Here is a 27,989-nt window from a genome sequence, read left to right as displayed (position 1 = left end):
CGCGGTCTCCAGCTCCTCTCTTCACCTTTTCCACGACTCTCATTGGATGAACGAGAATGGCGGCAGATCTGGGAGATCTCTTGGCCAAGGTGCTCCCCACCGGGGTTGAGATCACCGTTCGCCATGTCTCCTCAACACCCATTCCATGCGAAGCTCTCTTTGCAGCTCCGCCGGGCCAGGTCTCCGAACCGACATTCTGCGAAAATCATTTCCTCTCAGTGTCAATTGACTCCAATGATGACGGTGAGACAATTATCTTCGGAATGGAGGTGATGGTCTACAACACGGCCCACTTGACCACCATCTTCGTCTCCAAGGCCGACTCGACTGGTTTCCTGCATCTCCTAAAATTGCCACGCAAGGTGTCTATCCTGAGGCTGGTCTCTAACACATTTCTCTCATTTCTGGCTCGGACCCGCCAACGGCCCGGTGTACGACTGGTCGTGTCGCTGTTCGCCCGCGCCCAGAATCAGTACCTGTTCCCGGGCAGCATTGAGAACCCCGAAAAGCACGTTCTGGACGATCGAGGCCTAATCAAATGGTGGTGTCGTGTTCTAGATCCAATTTTACGCGAGCACGAACCAGAATCTGCTCTTCAAGAACCGAAAGCGCTGGATCAAACAGTCGAAGCTGCCAAGGCCTCTGCTACCGCATACTTGATCGTTCCAAGCTGTGACCGCTTTGAGACTCGCAATTTCTTCCCGCCTACGGCCAAGGCCGATGCGAAAGATCGCCCACGGTGGCTCAACAGCTACCCACTGAAGCAATTGTGCCACGACCCCTCGGCTCCTCCTCGCTGCTTGGTACCTCGTTTCCCAGATGATCCCAAAACTCGTTTCCTCATCGACCTGGATAGTGAACTTCCCGGGGAGAAGGAAGGTCAGCCCGCCGCCGCTAATGTCGGACGCTGGCGTAGCGTACGGTCCTTGGACCAATTCTGGGAGATGATGTCTTTCCGTCAAGAATGCTCTGCTGGTCGGTTAGTCGGCTTCTTATGGTTGGTCATCAATCCTCCTGGTCTGATGAACTCGACATCAATGGAAAGCCAAACACGTGGTTCCTCTGGCAATGGCCCAGTCTCCAACGGAACACAGATTTCTGAGACCATTGCGAACGAAGAGAAAGCACGGAGTGGCTCTAGCCAGTCTGAAGAAAACGCCACTTTAACAGAGGCAGCAACAAATTTCACGACTGCCGATACTTCCCCCAAACTTCCCTGGGATGATGGATCTAGCACTGTCAACCCTTTCGACTGGCCAGAGGCCGGGCGTGGACAGGTCGTCCTCGGCGAAGCTGACTACAAAACGATGATGGATTCGGTTCTAGACCATTTCTATGACGAGAAAGAAGTCATCGCCAGTACCAAACTCTACGTTGACCAAGTTTCTTCCCTGGCGGACGAGCTTACATGGGGGAAGAAGGTTGTCGGCAGCAATGCCACGAGCACCGCTACCTCCCAGCCTGTCAATACCAATCCAAACAATGTCCTAGATCTAGGACTGATCCGCAAGCGAAAGAAGTCATTGGGCGAAGGCAACACGCCCGTCGTGAGTGGTATCCAACCACCGAGTGAATCGAAGGACACACAACCAGCCCCGTCAGAGCCGGCTGGTGTCAATGTGCTCAATGCGAGTTTGGTCCGGAAGAAGAAGAAAACATGATTAATGGGAGTTTACATTTGGTTTCAGTATCATGGGGATAGGTCTCGGAGTTTGGAGGAAATCGTTTTTTTGGTTTTTTTTGTCATATTCCTATTCGAGACTAAACGAATAGAATTTCGGGAATGGAACTACATAAGTACTTATCTATACATCCGGAGCTTCCGAGCAGGCAACTATTTTGCAAGCAGCCAGCTATTTATTTCGATATTTAGAGTAGTCTGGAAGAGAATGTTATCTGGTTGGTCCAATGCACGTGTCCTGTAGATTTCTCGGCGGGGACAGCTGCTAAAAATGATTTCCACCCGCATCCGATTGCTCCTCCTTCTCCAGAATGTCATTCTCTTCTGCGTCTGCGTTTATGTCGCCTTCTCTTCGTGTCTCATGCTAAAGCCTACCTTTTCGTTCCTCGGGTCTGACGATGACGCGCTCAATGTGTCCGTCGCAGTCGGTTGGATTGCCCTGATCTGGTATACATTCATACTGGGAGTTTGCGGCCTGGGATATTTTCAGATGTATGGTTCCGACTACTATTCTGAATTAAAATATATCACTAATGCAATTGCTTTCTGCTCAGATGGAAATATTTTCTCGGCCAGCCGCATCGGTCACGGCTAACGAATGCCTCCGACGCACCGCACGTCACCGCCATCCGGCCTGTCAAGGGCCTCGAGCCACACCTATATGACTGCCTCGCTGCCACCTTTCGGCAGGACTACCCATGGGACAAGCTCAGCATTCGTCTCTGTGTATCAACACGCGACGACCCGGCCTACCCTACCCTTCGCAAGCTAATCACCGACTTCCCGCATTTTGACGCGCGGATTTTAGTTGAAGACGAAGATCCGCTTTTGCAGCAAGATGGCAACAATTTGTACGCGCTCGGACCGAATCCCAAGATCCGGAATATGAGCCGCGCATACCGTGAAGCGAAAGGAGATATCGTCTGGATCATTGACTGCAATGTCTGGGTCGGGAAGGGAGTCTGTGCCCGGATGGTGGACAGACTGTGTGGGACTGGGCCTTCGTCCAGGAAGAAACATAAGTTCGTGCATCATCTACCCGTGGCTGTGGATGTGACAGGAGAGAGCAACCTACGTGAAGAGCGGCAGGCGCTCGTGGATGCCAACCCGCAAGCTACGGCTTCTGATACGGCGGCCGCAGCGATGCCGTGCGTGCGTCCGGAGGATGGGCCTGCAGCCATGATCGCGACTGGAGGCGGTCGCTTGGAAGAGCTGTTCCTGTCCTCCGCGCACGCGAAAATGTACACCGCGATCAACACTGTTCTCGTTGCGCCGTGCATCGTTGGAAAATCCAACATGTTCCGCCGCTCCCATCTCGACTATCTCACCAGTTCCTCGCCGTCGGGTCCCGAGGCTCGCCATCCCGGCATCGATTTCTTCTCCGACAACATTTGCGAAGATCATCTGATCGGTGATCTGCTGTGGAGGAAGCAGGTGCAGGAAGAGAAAGAGCTTGGCGAGCGTTGGGGCAAGCATGCCATGGTCTTTGGTGACATGGCTATTCAGCCTGTTGCCAACATGAGCGTGCCGGCATACATCGCTCGTCGTGTCCGATGGCTGCGAGTGCGTAAGTTTACCGTTCTACTTGCTACGCTTGTCGAGCCCGGCACTGAGTCATTCCTATGCACAATCTATGGTGCCTGGGGCATCACAACCGCCTTGGCCCCGTATCTTGAGCGAAAAGACGTGCAATTTGCTGCCCATCTTGGAACCTGGACTGCATTTTTTGTTTTGTTCGCACTCGGCATGGTCTCCTGGATCTTGATCGATTGGACATTGTATATCAAGCTGCATTCGGCGAAATGCATTGAATTGGATGAGGATACCCCGGTTTTTGCTCGGCCTCAACGCTACCGATCATCCCAAACTACTCGCCGCCCGTTCATGCAATGGTTTGCCGCCTGGCTCGGCCGCGAACTGCTGGCCCTGCCCATCTGGATCATGGCGGTGTATGGCGGTGTGACAGTCGTCTGGCGAGACCGGCGCTTTAAGGTCGGCTTCGATGCGAAAGTTCGGGAGATTGATACCCCCACTCTGTCTGTGGATGTTTCGTCTTCTACCCGGGCGGTAGCGGGCAAGGTCCGCAGTGATTGAATTGATGTGTAGATGAGAGCATACGAAGGTTATGTATACTAAAGCAGCAAAGCCCTGCAACGTCTGTCAATGTAATATTATGATGGAGAAAATCAAAAATGCATTAATATAGACACTAACAAACAACATATGCAAATGAATAGAATGTACCCATATCTCCGATTCTATGCGTGAAATCTTAAACTTTTCTTCAATCATTTCCCTACCCATAAAGGCGATGTCATCCCGAGACCTCATTGATTTAAATCAAGCAGATCCATTAGCCTCGCCCTCGGTAGCCCCCTTCTCCAAACTAGCACCAACATCGGAATTCAGGAGCCACTCAACAACCTGTCTGCCTGCAGACATCTCACCAGCACTCTCACCAGACTTCTCCTCGCCCTCGTTCTCTCCAATAGTCATCTCAATCTCCTGAGTCTGGCCATCATTGCCCTCAGCACCCTCCGCTTCCTCGTCGCCCTCAACAGCAGCCCACGCCGTCCGCTCAGCGAGGAACACAGCGTCGTGACCAGCATCGTTCTTAACATCAAGGTCTGCGCCAGCTTCGACAAGAGCCTTAACGCATTCCAGGTGCGCGTTAAGCGCAGCCCAGTGCAAGGGCGTGTTGCCAGAGTTGTTGCGGTGGTTAACAAGCGCGGTACGCTGGGCAGCATCTGCGGATGACAGCTTTTGGATCAGAGCTTTGAGGATTTCTAAGTGGTGTTAGTAAATACAAGAAAGATGCGGGAGGGGAGAGAAAACAAATTATTTGACATGACATGTAAAAAAGTCGAAGCCAAATAATTCGTTCAATTGACATACCTGCGTTTCCATTCGCAGCGGGGAAGTGCAGAATGCAAGATCCCGAGCCGCCCTCGCTCTCATCAGCCATGTCGATGGCGGATGCCACGATCTGAGACTCGTTGCAGCTGTGTTGGCTGGCCAAGTTGGCGACGTCCTCATTTAGGGCCTCGAGGTCACCTGCTCGGGCGTCATAGATAAGATCGTCAACCGCCTCGGCGGAAAGTGCGATTGGCACTGAAGGCTTTGCCTGTGATGATGTTGAAGTGGACATGATTTATGATGGATAATGAACCAAGTGTTTGGTATTCTTTTTAGTAGGGGTTTTTTGATATCCCACTTTATTTGATGTAGCTAGAGTGGGGTGTCAGTAAGAAGTCGGTTGTTCACGATTTGAAGATGGCAAAACAAGTGACAAGAAGACAAAGGATGTGATGTCTGTAAAGTCATAAATGACTTTGGGAGAATTGGGGATTTTGCGTAGTACGACAGCCTGCGCCCCATGATATATCCATGCTTTGCAATTCAAGGTCGTCGATAAGCATGTCAATGTCAAGGACAACAGCCACAAGATGGGAAACGGTGCTCAAGATGTTTTTCCACGAATTTGAAAGTCAATAATTAGGGAGTACATTCAATCTTACCTTTGCTTTCAGTTCTTTGTTTTCTAGCGTGAAGTATCCTGGCAACAAATGAAGCGATCGTCGCAAAAAATAATTTGATATCGCCGGTCATGTGACTGATAGTGGGCTATCAGTCAACGGTACAACAATAGACGTCGAATGAACATGGATGCCAATCACGAGACGCGCATACTACGAATTCAAATTACGGAAAGAGTCTCATGTCGAGACGATCATTATGTTGATACAGGATACATGGTACAAATGACTTTACACAATCGTGGAGAGGCAGACGGACTTCCGGTCTGCCTCTATCCACATGCAAGGCAGAACGCCCAGAGAAGAACAAATCAATCAAGCTCAAACGCCGAGTCCCACATCCGGTGGGATGGTATCAAAAGACTCCGAAATGGCAATGCGACGGGTGGCAACGAGAGAATACATCAAACAGCCCTCCGTCCCTCCCAGAACTCAAACAAACAGTCAGCCACAAGCGCCTAATCTCTGAGCCAAGCCCGCCTCTTCTCTTCCTTCTTCTCACGACGCTTCTCCTTGAACTGCTTCAACTCTTGCTTTGTCAACTTCTTGGCGCTGCGCTCTGCACGCAAGCTCCGGCCATCGTGGCTGTTAGCCGCGGCGTCAACGTCGAAGAAAGCGTTCATCTGTCGCCGAGACTTGTTCTCGTCATTGTGATTTTCCGGATTGATTGTGTCAGCTTGCCATCGTCCAGTGAAACGATTGAATGTGCCGGTAGCTGTATATGCTGCGGATGGGTCGAGACCGACTGCGCTCGTGGGCTGTTCTGGCTCTTCGTGGTATTGCGCATACGGTGCCGTGGGGTCATAATCACCGTGGATCGCGGGATTGTAGCCACCAAGGATTGGTTTCTTTTCCGGGGCTGCGCTTTGGTGGCTGTCTGCTGTGCCGGGTGCAGCTGGGGTCGCTGCGACTGCTGGGACCTGGGGCACACGGGGATTTTCCCACTGTGAGACTCCGCTGAAGCGGTTGTAAAAGTAATATGCTTGTGCGGTGGCGTCCCATGCGGGTTCCCATCCATCATCCTCGGCCTGTGCGGGCGGAGCCTCGGTGGGAAGTGGTGGTGGGACTTCATCGGGGAGTGGTGGTTCAGATGTCAGTTCACCTTGTTCGCGTTCATCGGAATGCGATTTCGATATCTCAGTCTCCGGTTCCTCAGTTGGTTGGGGTCCTTCATTCTTTGGCACCTCGAGTTCCGGACTGTCGATGTCATGCTTGGCTTCCGTCGCAGGGTTCGACGGAGCAGGGCTGGGTGAGCCACTGGCGCGCTCTTTCGAGGCAGATACTGATGTTTCTGGTGAGTCAGACATTCTGGGCAATGGAAGCAATGATTCTTGCCGAAAGGTAACCAATTGACAAAAGAGAAAGAGAAGGATGCGCAATCTACCAGTCGAAATGCATGGTCCGTGCGGGGCACCTTGGCGTCACCGCCTACTTTAATGGGACAGTCTATACGCTAGCCCTACTAGGATTAGCGTGAAAGTATACAGGCTTTTAGTGCACCAACACCGGAGCATGATCTCACTTCCCTGTCAGAATAACAAATGGTTACTATGTTGAACTCTTCTACAGCTCCGCGTTGTGGCTCAGCATCGTGGCTTTGACTTCGATGGCATGGCACCATGCTAGTAGTTGCCATCTCGGCATTCTCAACATGTTACTAAGAGTCCCCCCTTCGTGGAGGGTTCATCTTGATCATCCCGTTGTGAGTTCTCACATAGTCTACACAGGTTGAACACAGTGATTGATTTCTCTATTTCTGGTTTGGCCTGATTTGTTGTTGATTTGTTTCTGGGATACAGTGCAAACTGCAATAGTGAATTCTGGCCATGCACTCAGACGGGTATCTCAGGGGCATGTTCTCGGGAGTAAGAAGATACCTTGCCATCTGTAGCTCGCAATTCCCTCTACCCTCCGTATGAGGTCCCTAGGGAAATTCCATGTGGAAAGTCAGCCATATTTAATGAGTACAACTAGCAAGAGAAAAGAAGACGATGGTTACTTATTAGGCAATTGTTTGCAATGCGCGAGCAGGAATGTCGTTGAGTATTTATGGTTCTATATCCCTTTCACTTGTTTTAACACCTCGTGGGTCGTAGATATAAGGACAAACAATAGCTAAAGGTTTTTTATACTCCGTCAACGATCTGTGAACAAGAATTGAAATTTTTAGTCGAAACCCGAACGTTCGATCTATAAAACTACAATAACATGGAGAACCATTAGATCGTAACAAAAAACCCAAGGTATCTGTTTCGGGCCCATGTAAAGGGTCATATCTCTCCTGTTTGTTATGTGACATCTTTCATAATGGCATCGAACTCACATCATATTATAGAAGTCTCTCAGGCAACAACCCGTTTTATAAACTGGTGATATCGCTCGAGATTACCGTGTAGGATGCTGTGAATCGTTCTAAGGTGAATACTGCTTTCCACACTGCTACTCCTTACTTGGATTCTCTACCCCTTTGGACATTCGACTATTTTGAGCAAGATCTATAGCTCGGTTATAGTTATAGGCTGCTCTAATTGGTCTATCAGACTTTATGTCGCTGGAATGTTTCCCCTTGATCAATTCCTCGAACTACAGCGATGTAAGCTCCCTTATTCAAGTACAACCAACTGTTTTACGATGAGCCTGACCTTTCTCCATTGGATTCATCTCGAATTCCTGCATAATAGTGGCTGACATTCCCATCTTGTTTGTTGATGGCAAAGCTTCACTAAGGGGGTTCGAAGAGAATTCTTCCGAACATGTTTGAGTTTAAAAAGGACCATATCCTGGCTGTCTTTGAAGCTATCCAACATCCACTCGACAACATTCGCCAACATCATTCTCTTATTTTCGCTCTTTTTTAGACCCACGCTCAACTCGGGCGTCATTCGCTCATTTTATTATCTTAATTAATTACCGGCTTTAATACTGTGTTCCCCCATTATGAAGGGAATTACTATTCTTTCGCTTTTTGGGGCTGCCGTAGCTCATCCGGCGGGCCTGGTGAGTACTTGAGTTTCCATCTATAACTCAAAGCATAGATCTGACAGAATATCTTAGTGGTGGGGTACCGATCTTTGCTTCACCAGTCCTGAAAATACCGACAATCAGTGCTCGGATGCTCAGGAGGACGGCTTTGACTTGTCTGAGCTACTAAACAGTGACGATTGGGTCTTTGAAGGCAATTCGGACTTTGGAGGCTTCCACTTCGCTGGGCTCGAGCCTAAGGATGATTGTCATGGATACGAGGCAAGTCACTGTCACGCATTTGGAGGCTCTGGATTCTAACCTTTTGAAGGGCGCTTGTCTTGGTGGAACGCTGTCTAGTGATGATGACTGGACAATCAAGATTTCCGCTGACGACGCTCCATTCTCAATCCGAAACTTCCATCTCTCAACTTCCGAGAGCACTGATGTCTTCATCATCTACGAGATGCCTGATGGTTCTTCCTGTCGTCATGTCGCTTCTAGCTCGTCCAACGGAATTGATGTCGGAAACGACCAGTGTGGTGGTGCCGTCTCGGTCGAATTCACGCTTCCAGAAGAAAGCCAGTTCGGCGAATGCGATCTAGAGATTCATTCAATTGACTTTGACTGCTCTACTGGAACCAAGCCACCTCAGCCTCCTGTGCATTGGACCTCGCCTGTTACGCCTGATGCTTCTACCGTTAGCCCCTATGACCCCCCCTCACACTTACCATGAGCCTACCCCGTCTGTTTCCCTGCCTTACGTGCACTGGACCCGGCCTGTGACGCCTGATGCTTCCACCGTTAGCCCCTATGACCCCCCTCACACTTACCATGAGCCTACCCCGTCTGTTTCCCTGCCTTCCGTGCACTGGACCCGGCCAGTGACGCCTGATGCTTCCACCGTTGGTCCCTATGACCCCCCTCACACTCACCATGAGCCTACCCCGTCTGTTTCCCTGCCTTCCGTGCACTGGACCCGGCCAGTGACGCCTGATGCTTCCACCGTTAGCCCCTATGACCCCCCTCACACTCAGCGTGATCCTACCTCGTCTGCTCCGCCGAAGGTTTCTAGCTGGCCGATGACGACCTCCACAGTCTGGACTACCCAGGAGTTCACCGTCACCAAATGCGCGCCTACCATCACTAACTGCCCTGGTCATTCGACTGTATTGGTTACCTCTACCTATCCCTTGTCAACCACGGTCTGCCCATCTAAGCCCGTGGATCCCGAGACATCTACGGTTGTGTACACGCACCCCGCAGTCACGGACCCCATCGACACCACGACCGCTACTGCGCCCAGCCTACCCGTTGTTACCGCCCCCTGCCCCAACGTGGTTCCCAAGTGCTTCAACACATGGCTCTCCATTCCCAAGTGCGACTCCAACAGCGATGCCGCATGCTTCTGCCCATCTACCGAGTTCACAGACAAGGTCAGCTCGTGCATCCGGGCCTGGAGCAGCTCCAAGAGCGAGGAAGATTCCGCCCTTGCTTACTTCGCTGGTATTTGCGCCCCCTTCGTCCCGACGAACCCTGCTATTGTCGACATCGCTTCAACCTACACGAGCACTTTCACTTCTTTGATTTATGTCCCTATCACCACTGCTGATCCTACAACCACACATACGTTTGTTGATCCTGTCAGTGTATCCACGCCTGTCTCTCAGGCTCCTTCTACCACCATCAGCTGGGCCTCGCATACCGCCACTGTTCCCCTTGTTGGGTTCAGCACGGTCACTTGTTCCTCCACAACCTCTGTGAATCTGGTAGTTCCCACTCCTGCGGGCTCTCCTTCTCACACCGGTTATGCGCACGTGTCGTCCTCGACGTTGACGACTAGCTGCAAAACCCCCGCCCCTCTTGGTACACCGACTACCTCTAGGCCCGCAATTCCTTTCACGCCAGTCAAGCCCGCATCCGAGCCAGCTGAAACTGTAGTTTACGGAAATGTTGGATCGAAACTACCTCTGTCTAGTTTCTGGGCTTTTGGTCTTGTCCTTTTGGCTCTCCTCTTTTAATAATTTTGTTCAATTTCTGAGAAAACGGACTTCACTTCTTTATGGTCGATCATTATTTGTTCCATTGCATGTATTGAATGCAAGGCAATGCGTAAGCTTACTTTCTGGGAATAATAATACACAACTCGTTTATTCTTGATTCTTGATTTAGCATATCGTTCAAAGTAATACTACAGCTGTTTTTCTTCGTACTGCTTACCGATCGCAGCTTTCTTCTCGGATAGGTCTTTCACTATGTCATCTTCCCAGAACGCATCAACTTCAGCTTGAGCCTTGATAGGAGGGACTTGATGGCTGACTCGCGAGCATTTACTACCAGCTGGAAACTGGTTGTGCGACTCCGGAATTTTGATGCAAATCACGCTTAAACCGTATGAAGAGTTGATCTAAACCCGAATATTAATAAGGCTGTCCTTTCCCAAGCGCGGTACTTTGACTGGGCACTATGGCCTAGGCGGAGCAGAGGCAGTTACTACGGCATAAGGAGTGGTCTACTCGGTATGATAAATCTAAAAATAATATGGATTAAGTCACTAAATTTCATATTTAGCAAACCTATTTTCCCGTTCTAAGACATGCCTTTAAATTAAGCGCATGGGTTGTAGGTGTAGTAATCTGCCAAGACCTGCACTCTTCTAAAATATATATCTAATTCACTACCCTCATCTTTTCGAAACTATACAAGTTACTGCGCAATTCCACTCCGCTGCTTCTAACTGTCCAACCATATTTTGAAGTCGAACATCCCTTGCAGCAAATCTCACCTTCGCCGCAAGTCACCAAGGCCCTTGTTCTTTCCAACAGCCATCGTCTACCTTCTACCTCCATGCAAAGAATGTAAACGTTCAGTTTTGAATTAAAACTACCATACCAACTATGTGCACCAGAATTGAGACTCGAATAGACTACCATTTCCCAAACCCAACACTACCCCATACACTATTCCTCCTCTTCTCATCCTGCACTCCACCCTCCACCCACTTCTCACTCCGTTTCTCCACCAAACCCTCCTCCTCCGTAAGCCCAGCAGAATCCAACCATTTCGGCGATACCACACCGCGCGACGAAGTCGAAATCGAAATCGACGAGCGCGGGATATTCAACCCACAATGTCTCTTCAGCAAAGCGCTCATGGACCTCCTATCCTTCTTCTCGGGCTCACATTTCTCACTAGGTGAAAAGCCCTTCTCGGTCGTTGTCGCAGACGAACAACCCAATGCTCCTCCCTTGACCTCATGCCCCATCTCCAAAGGCCCCTGCACCACCCTCCTCGGCGCCTCGACAGGCGACCGACAATCCAATTTCAAAACCGGGCACGGGGCTTTGGACGGTGACCTGGCAGCGCGATCTCGCGGGTGGGAAGTGGTATTCTCATCGAACAAGGTCCGCATATTCCCATTATCTGGTCTCATCTGCATACGGTTTTCCGATGACTCGCTAGGCAAGACGGGCTGCAACGAGTGGTGGACCATTGTTGAGGTTGAATCCAGGCTTATACGTGTCAGTGAGGCTGTTTCCGAGGTTGTTTTGATTAGATCGTTTGAGTCTTCGTCATGGAGCTTGATGCTTTTTGTTGAGAGTCTTTTGGAAAGGCGGCGAATGCGCATGCGGCGAGCCAGAGTAGATATGAAGCCCATTTTGGACTTTGGGAGGTTGGTTTTGTGTGAGGATTTGCGTGTGTGTGGTGGTAGGTATAGGGTTGGATGTGAAATTGGGTGGTTTTGACGTTGAAGATCAGAGGTAGAGTGGTATGGATCGAATAACTGATTGCGGGAGAGGGGGATAGAAACTAAATTCGGCTGCGTTCGATTCTGCTGGAGGTACATTGGACGAGGTATGTTGCTATCTAGATCTTTCGGGGTAATGCTGGTTTATATGTGCGACACAATGGGATTTAATCTATTTGGTTGAGCAGTTGGATTCCGTATATTAACCTCAAACGCACGCGGTCACCCCCAGATCTTCTGATACTCACCATCTACATACTAAAATCTACAGTGAACGCATCCCAAGCATAGTATAAGTTCGTGATAAGGGTTGCTCGGAGACCAATCATGATGAATGATATCATGCACAAAGGCCACGACTCAGGAAGCACAATCGAGAAATTGAAGCTATAACTGAAACAGAGCCAATCGCCTGTACCGGAAATGGTTAGTTTGTTCAAGAATTCCCCAGGGATCGACTACATGCAAGGACGTCTCCACTCTCTTTTTGATCTCGCATGAGACTCCCCGGTTTCGAGAAATTCTCATTGTTTTTTTTTATCGATTCTAGTAACAGAACTTGAAAAAAGGACTCCGTCATGGTGTTGGAAGCATTATTGTTGGAGGTTGGAGTTGGAATTGGAGGAATGCCCGAGTATCCGAGGATCTGCGTGCTTGCAGATCCTTGATATATTGTCATGCACCCTCGCTCAGGAATGCTTATTGACTAACCCTCTTTTGGGAGGGAGTACGTATGTTGTAGCTCTTATTTTAGTAGAGATGGCGTGGATCATGATTACCGTGAAGTGAAGGAAAAAGCCCGGAAGTGTGATTCAAAATGCAAATGTACAAAGATGAAAAACCGAGATCTCAACCAGTTGATTCTATTTGGTCTTTCCAAACAATAAGCTAAACAGACCCCAAACCACATTGGTAATATAAAACCCTTCAAAGCTTGCTAGAAGGGCCATCGGTAAACAAAGACCTAGTCCGGCTCATCGCTTCCAAGGCCTCCTTCTCAATCCGAGTGAGCAAGACCTCGCAAGTCGGGATGTCATGAATCAAACCGATAACCTGGCCAGCAGTCCACACCTGTCCGACGAACAATTAGCAAACACACACGAGACATAGTTTCGGAAGTAACTTACGCCGAAATCAACGTCACCATTAATGAAGACCTCGCGACCCCGCTTGCCGCTAACATAGGGCAAAACATCGCTGAATTCGCCAGTCTTGCTCTCTTGCTCAACCTTCAATGCCTCCTTGGCCACCTTATTAGCAAACAGGCGAGAGGTATTCTTCCACCGACGCAGCACAAGCGCGGTATCAGTCTCATCTGCCGCGACGATAGCCTCTTTGACCTTCTGGTGGATTGGGGCTTCAACGGTGCTCATGAAACGAGTACCCATGTTGATACCCTCAGCACCGAGCGCCAGGGCAGCAGCAAGGCCCTGGCCGTCGGCAAATCCACCCGAGGCGATGAACGGAACGCCAAGTTCCTGGCGTGCACGGCTCAAAAGGATGAAGTTGGTGATATCGTGCTCACCGACGTGGCCGGCACACTCGAAGCCATCGATGGAAAGGAAGTCCACGCCGAGCTTGACGGCGGACTTGGCGTGGCGGATTGTGGTGCACTTGTGCAGGACGATGATACCGGCCTTCTTCAGCTGGGTGATGACGGGACCTGGGTTGTTACCAGCGGTCTCGACAATTTTAATTCCTTCATCTATGATGACCTGGGCATAGGCAGCGTAGTCGGGGGGAACTATGGCGGGGAGGAGGGTCAGGTTCACTCCGAAGGGGTATTTGGTCATGGTGCGACATCTGCGGATTTCTTTGCGGAGGTCCTCGGGGGTTGGTTGGGTGAGCGCAGTGAGCTAGATTATAGTGTTAGATACTGTATGTAGTTCGGACTTTCATTAAAGAGTATAAGACGTACAAGTCCAAGTCCGCCTGCGTTACTAACAGCTGAGGCCAGCTCAGCGTATCCCACCCATTGCATACCACCCTGCACGACAGGCACTATACTTTTGATCAGCAGCTGGAAATATCTGTGGAACAGCATATTCGTAACCCACCTCGAATACCGAGCTTTCGCGTCAAGGCTGTGTTGAAAGGCATCTTATTAAATCGGGGTATCTAATCTGATGATTGCGGAGTCAGTAAGTTCTAAAGAAACAACATGCAACTGAACAGGGACCAGATAATACTAACATGATTTGACTGCTTCTTTGATCGTTTCTCAAAGTATAGGGTCAAGGAGATAATTAAGTCTTTGAGTGAATATGTAAGACCAGATAATCGACCGACATGTCACAGCCGCGGACCTCTCTCCTGTGGGGAAGGTCCGAGGAGCCGAGGTTGCACCTGCGGGCATAATTTTGGATTACTGAGCAGAGCGGCCGATCTTATGTTACTAGGAGCCCTAGAGCCGTTTATTATGCTTGTGAATGATAATCAAGATATTGACCTGTAGACCGATATCAAGCATGGGTCTAAGACATCGGAGGTTGGCCCTGGACGGCCCCTGACATGTGATAGGAAGCAATAACTTTAGATGGTTCAAGACGTCCATCACTATGTTTACAGCTGACAGCATTTTATCGGAGAGACTATTGCTTTTGAATTATTCATGTATTGTAGATAGCTGCATAACTCGAGTGAACATCACAACTGTGCAAAAAAATTAAAATTAAAATGCCTCAGCTGGATACTTCTGCATGGCTCATGCAGACTTTTCCACAATTGCAATGACCTCGTGAACCACTGAACCGTATGCAAAGAACCTGGCAAATTTACAAACATCGAACGATGTGATACATATGGCATGTATCCCTGAATATGAAACCCCTTCCCCTCATTGGTAGAGTGGAACGGGCGATTAACGACGGGACTCTCCTTCTGAGAGCCTCGAGATCCCTCGGCGTCCACGACAGAAAGCCGCAGTCAGTGAGGGAAAGCTAAACACGACGACATCATCCCAGCCTAGGCCAGTAGACGACGTGAGCGGAGACTCTTGAGGAAGAGAAAGAAAGGAGAGCTGCGGACGGAAGAAAATGGGAAAACAGGCGAATAGCCACGTGACTTCAGTAGCGCGTCGGGAAGAACAATACTCCGGCTGGTAATAGATCCGATGTGATTGGCGGATGCTGACTACCGGGTACCAGTCCCGTGACTTAGAACTCCCGTACCCGAGGTCGTCCGTAGATTCCGATCGCTCGCGAGCCACTTGGGATTTCTGATCTTGATCAAACAGAACAATCTCAACTCCGCAATCACAATGTTCTCTCAGAAGGTTGCCCAGCAGTCGCTGCGACGGCGTATGTTTACCCCAATGCCTACATTATCCGAATTTGCGATCTAACTTGTCCCCGGACAGTTGCCGTCCAGCAGCCGTTCGCTATGCGGTCCATGATGGGCGCTTCCCCTGTCGCCGTTGCCCTCGGCAAGAACATGCAGACTCGGTCAGTCACCCAGCGTTAAAATGACAAGTTTCAATTGTTCCGCACACCCTCGAATCAAGCGCCCCTCGCGAAATCCTACGTCATCCACAACCGCCGGAAGTTCATACTAACCAGAGAATGTCTATAGACAAGTTACTTCGACCCCAAACACCGAGGACCCCAACCAGATCCTCATTAAGCAGCGTCTTGCCCGCCCTGTCGCCCCTCACCTTACCATCTACAAGCCCCAGATCGGCTGGATCGGCAGTTCTCTGCACCGTATCAGCGGCGTCGCTCTCTCCGGCACCCTGTACCTTTGGGCTACTGCCTACCTCGTCTCCCCCGCTCTCGGTTGGCACCTCGAATCAGCCTCCATGGTCGCTGCCATGGGTGCTCTCCCTCTCGCGGCCAAGGTCCTTCTCAAGACCACCCTTGCCCTGCCTTTCACCTACCACGGCATGAACGGTCTCCGCCACTTGATGTGGGATCTCGGCCGTGGCCTCACAAACCCTGTCATTATTAAGACCGGATGGGCTGTTGTTGGCCTCAGCGTTGCTAGTGCCGTTGGTCTTGCTCTTATTTAAATGTTTCCGTACTTCATACCTCCGAATTTCCTTATGTGTTATTAAAGTGATTTTTCCTCAAATATACACGAATCTGGTCAATTGGCGCAAGCTCAAAAGGCGCTGATTCTTTTTCTTCTGTTCAACTTTGTTTTCATCTCTATCGGAAGTTGTGTTCTGATTGGCCTAGGTTACTTGCCCGGTTTGAATCTACAAGTACGTTAGTTTTGAGTCTTGAAACAGGATGCTCAACCTAGCTTCGTCTGTCCTTCGTGGTCTACCTTTGGATATGTATTGATGTGCAAATGCAGCCGGTCTTGGTATGGTTTCATTAAGCTATCTTGCTCGACGACGGATATGTGAATGAGAAAAGCACCTCAAGTATATAAACCCGTCACACGAAATTCATATTCACTCTCACAGTTCAGTATCACGCCTTATGCCTTCATTTTATCTCCTTGGGTTCAAGGTTCCTCATTTTTCCACCCGCAATTGATATTGCACTGACAACGATACACATCGCATTATGATATCCCCGTCGCAAAGACCGTAATTGAAATGCCTTGGAGTATGATCTGTAAAGTCAGCACTTGCTCATATTATTCTGTGACTTGGCCAATATATATCTAAGGAATATAGATGTTTCACATGGCTGCATACAACACTCACCTATCGTCCCGTATCGCCTTAACGCCAAACAAAGAAAAGCCAATCAACTGCTATTAAGCAGGACTAGGAGGGGGTTGGGTGGGAAAGGTCGTGGTGAGGGAGGGTCTTGCACCGAGTGGTCACAAGCCGGGATGCTTCCCGCGAAGGTGTAGCATGTCAGGGCTGGCGATGAAGAAGTGACCTGGGAGCCATGGGCAAAAGTAGCGTTGCAATCCATTTGAATATTCAAAAGGCACGAAACGAATGTGGTTATAGTAGAATGGAGCACACGAATCGGGGATGATAGAGAAAGGAAGTATAGATATTCAACGAATGACAGGCAAAGGAGACAAGGCAAAGATCTGTACTGTTCGTAAAAATGAAGACTAGAAATCCGGACAGGTTATTCTCTTCTATTTAAATGATTCGAGAACTCAAGTTTAGCTGGGCACACGCCATCCACACAAGTCGTACACCGCTATCCTGTCGAACATCCCAATTTTGGCGATAGCCATATTCCCGTTGCTATCCGCGGACCTTGGGGGTGGCTTCTATCCGTAAAGATCAATATCTCGGTAGAGTCTGCAAGGGCCCGTCTAAAGACTTGATGTATAAACAGTTAGACAGTACCCGCAGACAGTCACACCCGCTGTCATGAGTACTATGCTTTTTTACTTGTTTCTTTGTTTTTCTCCGGAAGCAAGCATCGACTGGGAATTAGAAGTAGGTCCACTTGAAGAGACCTATGATCTTTCCCTAAAAAGCAAATAGTATAATGTCCGCAATGGACGGGTATAGATCCTTTCCCCCCGGACCGCTGCCCCCGAAGAAGGCTGCAGATGAAGTTTCACCAGCGGTCTGAGCCTTCGGGTTCTTGCAGCCTCTTGAGGAATACTGTTTCACTGGGTTTGTTCTAGATGATTTGCCGTTCGCTAGCTTCCGATGTTATTTACTAAATGGTATTTGGGTTGAGCAGCCGTCTGCTGTTTTCAAAAGTATATGAATTCGAGGCCGTCAAACATCAACTACGTTGTGTTCTTGTTCAACCCTACGACCTTTCGAAGATGATCAAAGAGCCTCTCTCATCCACATAACTCAGTCCTTTTATCTACGGTCCCCACAATGCCCATTGTCGGTTGCCAACTTGCTTGGTCGTGAGAAGAATGTATATGTAATCCGTAGAAGCTTCCAACGACCATAAGAGGCAATATGGGAAAAAGGAAGCCTACCTATGAAACACAGGAAAACAAGACCGAATACAAATACACGTGGATCACGTTTTGCCCTCCGGTACAAGACAGTCTCTTGCCTAATCCAGGGGGCAAGCCCAGGGTACGCTGATACAGCAAAGCCGTTATTCTGCAGTCCAGAGAGGCATAAGTCGTTCGAGCCAACCACTTGTGCCTCAGCCAAGCTTTTCAGCTGCGAATATCCGCAACCAAGCATGCCCAAAAACACTGCTCCGTGCTCCCGATAGCTTAAGCTATGGCCTCCGCATACCCGGCAGGTTTCGCGGAACGACTGCGTTCCGAGAAGGTTACCGAAGCTTCTCTTGAATGGATCTTGATCACCTAGAGCCATTCTGGGTGGTTCTATTTTCTTCTTTTCCACTTTCCACCGTTTCTCTGCAACGGCTAGAGACCTATGTCCCTGATGGTTGGGCCGCCCTCAGGGTCTGTTGCGCCGCTGCTCGCATCGCCCATCAGCCAGTCATATAACTGAATGATGTTACGTGGCAGGACAATTGGACCTATAGCCTATAAGTTAAGAGAGCACAAATTTCCTGTTCATTCATGTAATGGTGATGTTATCCAGAGAAGGATGTTGCTCGACAAAGTAGTGAGGAGATCTGCCAGACCACTTACACGCAGTCGAACCTCGTTTTTCAATCATGGGAGCATGCAGAAAACAGGAATCAAAGCTGCTAGCAATCCGAAGCTGGGGCAAATGCGTATCGTGTACCATAGTGGACCCTACCCAAGTCGAACGGAAGCCTTTATGTGTTGGATCTGGCCCCACAAACAGCGGTATGGTGTATATCGAAGGGTCTCTCATATATATCGTAGCCTAACCCCTAATACAGAATCCAAATCGCAGGGAATCTTAATTAATGTGAGTCATATGCCGTTTTGATCGTACATGCATCGAGGCATGGCAGTCGGAAGTTTGTGTAGGTTTCGCTTCCAGTCACCATAGGCCTGCTGGCCTATGGTAGGCTCCCATGACCGGAATATGCATTAGTCGCTTCGGATCCGATGCACTACAATTCAAGCATTCGAGCAAAAGATACCTCGCAGCAGCGGTGAAGGTCCCGGTTGCTTCCGGCCTCCAAGGTTGTTTAACCGCTTGTCTAACCACCGAGATGACAATTGAAGAGATCTGAGGCCACCCAACAAGATTTTATGAGAAAAACAATGATGTAAAACAGACCAAGGTGTGGAGAACAGTCAACATAGACCTCATGGGTCTGGTGTACTTGAGGCCATATCCGGCAGTATCACACCGCCAATGCCGAATTCTTTGCTTTCCGTTCGATCAACTCCGAGTTGACACGCAGAGACCACCGACCCCATGTCTTTGAATCTTTCTTCCCGAGCGGCCAGGACTGCCTGCGCTGCATCCAAATTTGTCGCTCGTCCAATTGCGGGAGTCATCCCATCCCGCACCTTCGCGACCTCTACCCCGGAGGAGACAAGTCAACAAGAAAAGCCCCGATGGTCCTACACTCCCGCGGCGGCAAAGGCCCCGTTCAGTCTGCACCTTGACTCCAAGCGCCCAACCTTCCACGTCAATGCAGACCCGCAGCTGCTCGACCGGTTCTACATCCGCTTGTTCGGCAATGGCGGCGACAAACTCCTCTCCGATGAGACCAAGTGGTTGGCAGTGACACATAAGAGTTTCGACCAAGGGCGCCGCGGATTCAACGATCGATTGGCCTTTTTGGGAAAACGCATTGTGCAGCTGCAAGCATCGCTGGCTTTGGCGCAGGATGCTCCATACGCAGGTGCCACACCGGTAGAGAAGAAGGACGAGTTTGGTCGCGTGCCTTTCACCCACCCGGCTCTAGATGGATTGAACAACCTCTCTGCTGAGACCAAGAAGATCCTCACCGAGCGGTCGAAGCTCGCTGATCTTGCAAACAAGTACGAGTTGCAGAAAGTTCTCCGATGGAGTCCCAGAATGGTATGTCTCGAAGGCTAGTCTTTGTGTTATGATCACCAACTAACGAATGTCTTTACTGCAGCCCAACGATCTCCGTGCCTCCGGTATTGAGCTCGTTCTCGCACATACCATGTACGCTATCGTCGGCGCTGTTTCGTTAGAGAAGGGAGGAGTCGTTGCCACTAAAGTGGCTCGTGAGCGGATACTTGAACCCCTGGGACTTAAGTCGGTCTCGTAAGGGTCTGAGACGGGGTATTGGTCTCCTTTGGAGCATTTTCAGGGCGTTATTTTGTTAGATATTTCCATCTGTGGTAGGTTGACTGGGGAGCGAACTCCCCAATCAGGGAACCTCTACGATTGTACATGTACTTTTAAACAGACTTGTTTTTTTATATCAATTTACTTTTCAGACCGAATCCCACTCGCCAAGTCCCCAACAATGTCCGAAAGAGTTGGAGCAAATTACGATAAAGAGTAAAAGTCTAGGTACAATTTACAAGATGTGATTTTATAGAAAAAAAAATTCAATTTGAAGTTATAGGAATGTACGGTTCCTCTGACGCCGCCCGAGTAACAGAGAAAGTACTCGGCCAGCTCTTATGGAACCCTCGTAAGATCGTAGTCTCCGCGCCTCTGTATCGCAAGGTAGTTATCAATACACTACAGTACTCTGACAGAATGCCGGAGTAGCTGTAGAAAATCACAAGGACTTTGTACTGCCTTGAACTGTCTATTGGGAGCGTTGAAGAAAGAAGAAAATGAAAAGTGCGCGGCGAGCTTTTATGTGTGAATTTTAGACGCTAGTCCAACTGGAGGTTAGCGTCTATCTCCGGTCTTGGACATGCGGGCATCACAATCATCCGCTAATCTACTCCTTTCATTTCTCACCTCATCTGCTATTTCATTTGTTCTTACTGATTTATTGACAATGCTGCAGTAGGCGCATAAGGTGGCTTTGTTATTTTTTGCTTTCGCCCCCCCCCCCCCCCCCCCCACCGTAAAGAGACCAGATCATCACCAACTCTCCTGTCACCTATTTACCCCCATTGACACGTCATGGCGTCGGCACTCTTCTTCCTCGACCTCAAGGGCAAGGTACGCTATTGGAGCTAATGCAAAACATGGCGATACGATTACCTGATGGGAAAATCGCCAATGCGTCCAGGGACAAGCCCCCGCTGACCATGTATAGACCCTTCTGGCCCGCAATTATCGCGGAGATATTCCCATGTCCGCAGTCGAGAAATTCCCTATCCTCCTCAGTGAAGCCGAAGAAGAAAGCTCAGCAGTGCCTCCCTGCTTCTCTCACGAGGGTATCAACGTGCGTCCCACCGAGTCTAGACATTCGACCCCGACCCCACACTCCTGAGTGTCTCCTTTTGTGCGCTTCTAGCTACTGACACAGGGGTGTCTTTGTCTAGTACCTTTATATCCGCCACAGCAACCTTTATATCCTCGCATTGACCAAACGAAACACAAATGCCACCGAGATTCTACTCTTCCTCCACAAGTTGGTGGAGGTTTTCACCGAATATTTCAAGGTGCTGGAGGAGGAGAGTATCCGGGACAATTTCGTCGTCATCTACGAATTGCTGGATGAGATGATGGATTTTGGATACCCACAGACAACAGAGACCAAGATTCTACAAGAGTAAGCAGCGGGGTCTTAGTGGTACCGCAGAGGTGGTGAAACAACATAAACTGACGGATCTGCGCCATAACCAGATACATCACCCAAGAGTCACACAAGCTGGATGTCCAAGCACGGCCACCCATCGCTGTCACAAATGCTGTCTCCTGGCGTAGCGAGGGGATACGCTACCGCAAAAACGAAGTCTTCCTCGACGTGGTCGAGTCCCTCAATCTTCTCGTCTCGGCAAACGGAAATGTCCTGCGGTCTGAGATTCTGGGCGCTGTCAAGATGAAGTGCTACCTGAGTGGTATGCCAGAGTTGCGATTGGGCTTGAACGACAAAGCCATGTTCGAGACCACGGGTCGTGCTACACGAGGCAAGTCAGTCGAGATGGAGGACGTGAAGTTCCACCAGTGTGTCCGACTCTCGCGCTTCGAGAATGACCGAACAATCAGTTTCATCCCTCCGGATGGTGAATTCGAGCTCATGAGCTACCGGCTGAACACACAAGTGAAACCGTTGATCTGGGTGGAATGTGTGGTTGAATCGCACTCGGGATCCCGAATTGAATATATGCTCAAGGTAATATCCCACCCAATGTGGCAAATATCAACCACTAACCTCGATTTTACAACAGGCCAAAGCCCAATTCAAACGCCGCAGTACCGCCAACAACGTCGAGATCCTTGTTCCCGTCCCCGAAGATGCAGACTCCCCGCGTTTCCGCACAAATATCGGAACCGTGCACTACGCTCCCGAGAAGTCCGCCATCATCTGGAAGATCAAGCAGTTCGGCGGCGGCAAAGAATTCCTCATGCGGGCAGAGCTAGGTCTACCCTCCGTCAAGGGCGACGACGAACGCGGCGGTGGTATGACTGGTGGGTTCGGAGGCAGCATGGGCGGAGCCGGAGGCGTAGGCAAAGCGAAACGCCCCATCAACGTCAAGTTCGAGATCCCGTATTTCACGACTAGTGGTATCCAAGTACGATATCTCAAGATCACCGAACCAAAGGTAAGACATTGCCACCAGTGGATCCCCCTCGGCCTATTTATCTCTTGGATCCATCGCTAACAATTGCCCATAGCTGCAATACCCCTCTCTCCCCTGGGTGCGATACATCACACAGTCGGGCGACATTGCCATGCGCATGCCAGAAGTCCAATGAAAAATGTTCGAGCTCTGTCGATGATTGATTTTGTACAGCCCCTCCCACATCCCCTTCTTGCTCTCGTTATTCCTTTTGCTCCTCACCTTTTTCATGCCCTTCTCCGTTGAGGCCGGCCGGTCCGATAGATAATTAAATCCCTCCCATGTTCTTACTCTCTCTTCTGCCTTTGGTCGCTTTCTGCATCGGATGCGAGGAAATATAGATGGTTCGGATGGGATCTTATGTTATTGCAGCATTGTATTCTGAAGTAAATGAATATCCAAGGTCTTGTTGTTGGGTCATTGTAGTAACTCAGTATCTATACGGTATACGGTAGGGAAATTGAGATGAACTGAAGAAGCAGCAATGTATTCTTTTTGGTGGAGCAGTTTAGTTTGAGATCCGTCCAATTATTTGACATGAGAAAGTAGTCTACAACACTGAATATATATCACCCACGGGATTTTATATATTGTCCGAAGATCCAGGATTGATACTGCCATAGAACACTCGAAACAACGTTGATTTTATATAAAACTTGAGAGCTATCTTAATAGCTTGCAGAATAGTACCGAGACAGTTTTCATATTTTCCACGAAAAAAAAAAGGTACAAGGAAATCCCACAGGGTATCTCAATCCTCAGAAAGTTGAAAACGAAGGGTAAAAAAAAGCAAATGAAATACATTAATCTCCATAACGCCATCGTTCAGCGCCTGCTGTATTTTGTCATAAAACCCTCCTCGGAAATCACGGGAGCAAGAAAAAAAACAAGAGGGGGGGGGGGGGGGAAGACACCGTCCCCTAGCTATACAAAGCCAGACCTAATGCCCGCCACCTATTTTTAAGTGGGATTCCCATTCGTCGCATGATCCTCCGCTGTTTCTGGCGGAGGAAGAGGGAACCCATCACCACCACCGCTGCCGGCAGCAGCTTTCGAGAATCCCTCACGGGCAAGCATGGTGTTGAGCACGGCACAGTTGTAGGAAGCCTCGCCGGGAGGCACAACGAGGAAGATGTAGGTGTTATCTGTGAATCGGCCGAGGAAGATATTGAACTGGGGAGTTTTAGTGTGCATAACGACGAAGCCCGCCGAAGCCGGTGTTGTGAGTGTATTTCTTGCGGCGCAGTGCTTGAATGCTTTCATGATATTTGAGAGACGTTCGTGGCGATCGTAGATTGGATTGAGCTCGCCGACTTCGGATGTCACGGATGTCACGGTGAGGAAAGTGGAACGTTCGAAGAGGATGACTTCCTCTGCGTTTATTTTCTTCGCGAAGGCTGTTAGGAAGCGCTCGATGACGACTAGGTTCGGGATGAGCTTGTGCACGATTCCGGCCCAGGCTTTGTACAGCGATTGGTCCCAGATACTGCTTGCGAAGGTGTCGACGTGGAAATCGCTGGATCGACTGCGGATTACGGCGGAGCGCTCGTCGTAGATACGTTGGCGGTGCTCGGCTTGGATCAGATCCATTTTGTGCACGAGACAGAAGACGTAGGCGTTTGGGCTAAATTCGCGCAGGGCTTCAATTATCGCATGATACGTGTCCAGGTCGCGTTCGACTTCTCGTGATTCGATATCGAATACGTAGATGAGAACTGCGACGTCTGAGAAGATGTTGCCGCGCTGTGAAGCCAGATAGGTTTCCATGAAGGCATCTTGTCTGAGATGGGGAACTTTGTGTTAATGAAATAACTCCTGGATTGGAAGTCGAGTACGCTTTACTCACCCTCCGCAGTCCCACAAATTCAATGTGAGGTTACCCATGAACTTGACGTGGCTGTGCTCCACATCAATTGTAGCGCCTAGGCGCCGGACATCTTTTGCGACGTAGTTGCTGAAGATGATTGAGCGCATGGATGACTTCCCCGATCCACTCTTGCCCATCAGGAGGACCTTTCTCTTCTTCTTCCTAGCATCCATCCTGTCAGATGTTCTTGGGGGCTGCCGTTGAGCTCAATGCCCCGCTCTTGCGGGGACAACTCGGGTCGATCTGGAGGGTAACTTGGTGCCTTCACAAGGTTGCTCAGATGCAGTGATATTGGTTTTCGGTTAGAAGTCCAATATTAGCATTTTTTGTTAGCCTTGACAATGGGATTGAAGGCGAGCGAGCATAAGATAAGAAGGAAAGGTGAATCATGAGCTCCAGCCTTCTAATGCGGAGACGGAACAATGTTATTCCTATCCACGTGATTTTAGAGTTACCCTCGTTGGAGATAGGATGAGCGGATGAGATAGGGAAAAGGATGAAGCTCGGAATTTGTTTATAGAGATTTTGGTATTTACTATCAAGTTACTCGGAGAAGGTGCTCACAATCACTTGTTGGCACTGGCACTGTGGAGTTTGTTTTATTTTTTTTTTGAGAAAGGGGCCGAGGTTACGGGATGACGACATCCCATGGGTCTCCCGAAAATCATAGATCTTCCTTCTAAGGTCAAATGGCTTTTATGAACAGGAAAAGTGAAATAAAAGTGAAACATGTAGAATAGACAGTGAAAGAAGGAGAAAAAAAAAGATGAAATGTATGATCAAATAAGCCGCCGCCCAAAACCAATGGGAAATGAAATGAAGAGCCTCAAATGCAGAGGAAAAAAGAGAAAATGGTCCAAAATGGCGGGAAAAGAAAGAAGGAAAAAAGGTAGAAGAAAAAAAGGGTAGAAAAAGAAAAAAAAAAAGCCAAACATGAGATATAGGTATGAAGGTATTCAGTCATGAAGAGTTCAGTTCATCAAAAAGCTCGTCCCAAATCGCAAAACCAATGACGAAGGTATCTAGGTATCCAAGCATCAATTAAAATGGGCAAATAGGGTATTAGAAGACAGTGCCATCAGATCGTATCATGATAGGGGGTTCCTTAGTATTTGGTCTCGAAACTTCCGCAATCTCGCGACCACCCTGTAGTTTCATTGTTAGAATCAATGTAGCCAGAAGAATGGTTGAGTGCTTACCTTCCAGGTACCAGCCTCGAGCATTTGTGCTAGTGATAGTTGGTCTTCAGAGCCCTTAAGCCCCAGTTGAGAGTTGACCTCCTCTAGCAGATCATCCAGGAATCCAACAGTAACGGCTCGCCATTCGACAATTACGTCGTCGTCGGCGCAAAAGAGCGGTGCCACTTCCACACTTGGCTGACCCTTAATCTGAGCATTCTCTTTATATGCATCGATTCCTCGTTGCATATCTTCCGGTTTCAAACTCAAGAGTCCCAGGTCGATAAGAAGGCCTCCGTTTCGATATTCAGGAAGACCTGTGAGAAGGTCGCTGCCGGCGAAGTGGATGAGCATCAATTTCGACATTGGTACCATGATCGAGTAGCATAGCCATTGTGTCAGCTTGTGGAATGGAACGATGCTCTCCCACTGCTGTCCAGGAGGAGAGTTGGGGAGATTGGAGCACTTCCAAGCATCTCCAATGGATACTCCATCAATCTGTGTTCGTGACGGAGGCCAGATGGGAGAGAAGCCGTCCATGAGTACAGACCACAAAGTGGTAATCGGAACAATAGGTACGGAAGAAGCCATCGTTGATGGATGACCGAGAAGATAATCTGATAAAAGATTAGTAGCTGATTCAACACACAATAGCTGGATTGCCTTACCTAGCATATTTCCCGGTCTAGCGTCCACACCAAAGAAGTCTTGATTGTTAAGTGCATCGGAGAGCCGTACCAACAACCCCGTGCGGCCTTCAATACCAGCCAGTGGATTTTGTTCGGAATGTTGCATCCCCTTGGCAAGCACCTCGACCGTCATCTTTTTCAGTCCCGCACCATCCACCTGGCACGGCTCCGTAGGATCGCTACTGAAAAGGCCAGATTTGAACATCTCCAGACTCGCCACCGCCAAGCCTTCACTGCGCGAGAAGACTTTACCCGACTCCTTCGACCGGTACGACCATTTGTTCCCGGCACCAGCGTCGAGCAAAACGGACACGACAAACAAATCAATCAAACGGCGGGTGCGCTCCTGTGCATCAATGCGGCTCGGCCAGGACTGGAGGAGCTGATTGATACGCGGTCTGCCGCCAACGTCGAAATGCTGCCAGCGACCATGCGGCGGGATATTCTCATAGTCTGGTGCATGATCTCGCTATTGGGGGACACACATATTAGCGCAATCACATGATAGAATGACAATGGGGTTTACCTTTATGATGGAGACGATATAGGAGGCAGTAGCTTCGAATTTGCTCATGTCGACATCGAAATGGTTGAGTTGGTTCTTCTTGGCCTTGTCCAGGAGGATACTGGAGCGTTCACGCACTGCATGGATGCTTCGTAGGTATGCGGCAGGGTCTAATGCTGGATCCGGTGGTCTGGCGATAGGGAGTTCGGGAATTGAGGCTGGTGGACCACTTCCCTTATATCCTGGCGATCTCAGAGATGTATTCGATGTGCGAGCGCTATTGGCTGTGAATGAATCGTTCTCATCTTTCTCGGTTTGAATTGAGTTCTTTGAATCTTTGCGCTTAAATAGACCCATTGCGGGAGTTTCACCCCAGATGCAGGGCAAGAGTTGAAAGGGGGTGGAGAAATTGAAAGGAGGGGAGAGAAGTTCAAATTGTTCACAAAGAGGGGAGGGGGAAAGTGACATCTGCTTCTGATGTTTTTTTTAAATTTTTTTTTAGCATAAAAGGCTCTAAGAGTAAAACTAGGTAAAACAGGTGTAATATGATATTATTTTTTTATTATGGGGCATTGACCGGAGCTCTTTCGACGGGCTAGATGTGCCATTAATAATTTGGAGTCCCCGGGGGGGGGGGGGGGGGGGAAAGCAAAGTTCGAAGTCTGGATCGATAAAGCTTGGGAGGTATCAGGTACAATCCACTACTCGTACTTTCAGATAGCTCAACGTGCTCTCAAAAAACTAGTGTCATATGCCAATGTATATAACAATTATCCGTGTGCAGTGTACTCCGTATATAGCCTATGTGTACGGCAAAAAAACGATTGCCGTAGATATGGGCCCGGAGCAATGAGCCAGTCGGAAAGCAAGAGAAGGAACTATCATTCCACTTTGTAAACGAATTATATCCTGAGGGAGATAAATAGAAATGGAAAGATCAAGTAAATTTTGGTTCAGAGGCGCCACCAGGTGGTACGTGTATAGATCGCTAGCTCGGATCGATCAGCCCATGCCTTATTAGGGGATATAATAGGTCCAGGATGAGAAAAAAAAAGAGATGCCGTAAATGCACGGACTAGCGTACCGTTCAAAAAAAAAAACAAAAAAAGAAAACAAAAAGGCACGGCTTGCCCTGTGCGGACGAATCCACTTCGGGTACGTCTACAATTGTATGTGAATGGTCAACTATCGCGCGTTAATTCTCGTATCTGAAGCGCATGTTAAGTTTGTGAGTTTTATTTTTCTGTTCAATAGTGTTTCAGGGGAGTAATTCTGAAGATTTCAGTAAAACCCCCATGCGCTGTACGGAAAAGACTTGGCTCAAAGTATGTCTAGAAAGAGGAAGGTGTCGCTTCTCACATGTATA

General features: G+C 49.2%; 12 protein-coding genes across 12 annotated transcripts; 6 read left to right on the top strand and 6 right to left on the bottom strand.

Moving 5' to 3' along the window:
* Nucleotides 1-56: 56 nt before the first annotated feature.
* N7447_002473 (H3 histone acetyltransferase RTT109) lies at nt 57-1,661 on the top strand (the record flags this gene model as incomplete). The annotated part of the gene is made up of 1 exon (XM_057226748.1): nt 57-1,661. One exon carries the CDS (start codon nt 57-59, stop codon nt 1,659-1,661), a length of 1,605 nt encoding a protein of 534 aa, XP_057090764.1.
* A 291-nt stretch (nt 1,662-1,952) lies between these two features.
* On the top strand, nt 1,953-3,775 carry N7447_002472 (putative ceramide glucosyltransferase; the record flags this gene model as incomplete). The annotated part of the gene is made up of 2 exons (XM_057226747.1): nt 1,953-2,173; nt 2,236-3,775. 2 exons carry the CDS (start codon nt 1,953-1,955, stop codon nt 3,773-3,775), a joined length of 1,761 nt encoding a protein of 586 aa, XP_057090763.1.
* Nucleotides 3,776-4,021: 246 nt separating this feature from the next.
* N7447_002471 (ankyrin repeat domain-containing protein) lies at nt 4,022-4,829 on the bottom strand (the record flags this gene model as incomplete). The annotated part of the gene is made up of 2 exons (XM_057226746.1): nt 4,022-4,467; nt 4,577-4,829. 2 exons carry the CDS (start codon nt 4,827-4,829, stop codon nt 4,022-4,024), a joined length of 699 nt encoding a protein of 232 aa, XP_057090762.1.
* An 846-nt stretch (nt 4,830-5,675) lies between these two features.
* On the bottom strand, nt 5,676-6,524 carry N7447_002470 (WW/Rsp5/WWP; the record flags this gene model as incomplete). The annotated part of the gene is made up of 1 exon (XM_057226745.1): nt 5,676-6,524. The coding sequence occupies one exon, from the start codon at nt 6,522-6,524 to the stop codon at nt 5,676-5,678; it is 849 nt and encodes a 282-aa protein (XP_057090761.1).
* A 1,630-nt stretch (nt 6,525-8,154) lies between these two features.
* On the top strand, nt 8,155-10,199 carry N7447_002469 (CFEM domain-containing protein; the record flags this gene model as incomplete). Its single annotated transcript, XM_057226744.1, is given in 4 exon segments — nt 8,155-8,214; nt 8,272-8,382; nt 8,393-8,878; nt 8,916-10,199. The coding sequence occupies 4 exon segments, from the start codon at nt 8,155-8,157 to the stop codon at nt 10,197-10,199; spliced, it is 1,941 nt and encodes a 646-aa protein (XP_057090760.1).
* Nucleotides 10,200-11,104: 905 nt separating this feature from the next.
* On the bottom strand, nt 11,105-11,836 carry N7447_002468 (uncharacterized protein; the record flags this gene model as incomplete). The annotated part of the gene is made up of 1 exon (XM_057226743.1): nt 11,105-11,836. The coding sequence occupies one exon, from the start codon at nt 11,834-11,836 to the stop codon at nt 11,105-11,107; it is 732 nt and encodes a 243-aa protein (XP_057090759.1).
* Nucleotides 11,837-12,853: 1,017 nt separating this feature from the next.
* Nucleotides 12,854-14,033, bottom strand: N7447_002467 (NAD(P)H-dependent flavin oxidoreductase; the record flags this gene model as incomplete). The annotated part of the gene is made up of 4 exons (XM_057226742.1): nt 13,984-14,033; nt 13,845-13,927; nt 13,054-13,782; nt 12,854-12,997 (listed from the first exon to the last, which is right to left on the bottom strand). The coding sequence occupies exons 1-4, from the start codon at nt 14,024-14,026 to the stop codon at nt 12,854-12,856; spliced, it is 999 nt and encodes a 332-aa protein (XP_057090758.1). The 5' UTR covers nt 14,027-14,033.
* A 1,152-nt stretch (nt 14,034-15,185) lies between these two features.
* On the top strand, nt 15,186-15,932 carry N7447_002466 (uncharacterized protein; the record flags this gene model as incomplete). The annotated part of the gene is made up of 3 exons (XM_057226741.1): nt 15,186-15,225; nt 15,285-15,369; nt 15,497-15,932. The coding sequence occupies 3 exons, from the start codon at nt 15,186-15,188 to the stop codon at nt 15,930-15,932; spliced, it is 561 nt and encodes a 186-aa protein (XP_057090757.1).
* A 3,198-nt stretch (nt 15,933-19,130) lies between these two features.
* On the top strand, nt 19,131-19,959 carry N7447_002465 (mitochondrial 54S ribosomal protein mL57; the record flags this gene model as incomplete). Its single annotated transcript, XM_057226740.1, has 2 exons — nt 19,131-19,742; nt 19,804-19,959. 2 exons carry the CDS (start codon nt 19,131-19,133, stop codon nt 19,957-19,959), a joined length of 768 nt encoding a protein of 255 aa, XP_057090756.1.
* A 758-nt stretch (nt 19,960-20,717) lies between these two features.
* On the top strand, nt 20,718-22,520 carry N7447_002464 (AP-1 complex subunit mu; the record flags this gene model as incomplete). Its single annotated transcript, XM_057226739.1, has 6 exons — nt 20,718-20,816; nt 20,914-21,042; nt 21,143-21,372; nt 21,447-21,936; nt 21,992-22,366; nt 22,440-22,520. The coding sequence occupies exons 1-6, from the start codon at nt 20,778-20,780 to the stop codon at nt 22,518-22,520; spliced, it is 1,344 nt and encodes a 447-aa protein (XP_057090755.1). The 5' UTR covers nt 20,718-20,777.
* Nucleotides 22,521-23,344: 824 nt separating this feature from the next.
* On the bottom strand, nt 23,345-24,424 carry N7447_002463 (Rag GTPase GTR1; the record flags this gene model as incomplete). The annotated part of the gene is made up of 2 exons (XM_057226738.1): nt 23,345-24,164; nt 24,231-24,424. 2 exons carry the CDS (start codon nt 24,422-24,424, stop codon nt 23,345-23,347), a joined length of 1,014 nt encoding a protein of 337 aa, XP_057090754.1.
* Nucleotides 24,425-25,313: 889 nt separating this feature from the next.
* On the bottom strand, nt 25,314-26,980 carry N7447_002462 (URC4/urg3 family protein; the record flags this gene model as incomplete). The annotated part of the gene is made up of 4 exons (XM_057226737.1): nt 25,314-25,397; nt 25,451-26,046; nt 26,098-26,587; nt 26,645-26,980. The coding sequence occupies 4 exons, from the start codon at nt 26,978-26,980 to the stop codon at nt 25,314-25,316; spliced, it is 1,506 nt and encodes a 501-aa protein (XP_057090753.1).
* Nucleotides 26,981-27,989: the final 1,009 nt, after the last annotated feature.

Source organism: Penicillium robsamsonii (assembly GCF_028829455.1).
Source record: "Penicillium robsamsonii strain IBT 29466 chromosome Unknown utg000001l_segment0_segment0, whole genome shotgun sequence".
NCBI classification, from domain to species: domain Eukaryota; kingdom Fungi; phylum Ascomycota; class Eurotiomycetes; order Eurotiales; family Aspergillaceae; genus Penicillium; species Penicillium robsamsonii.
The sequence above is the reverse complement of the archived record's forward strand: the minus strand, read 5'-3'. Positions and strand labels throughout refer to the sequence as shown.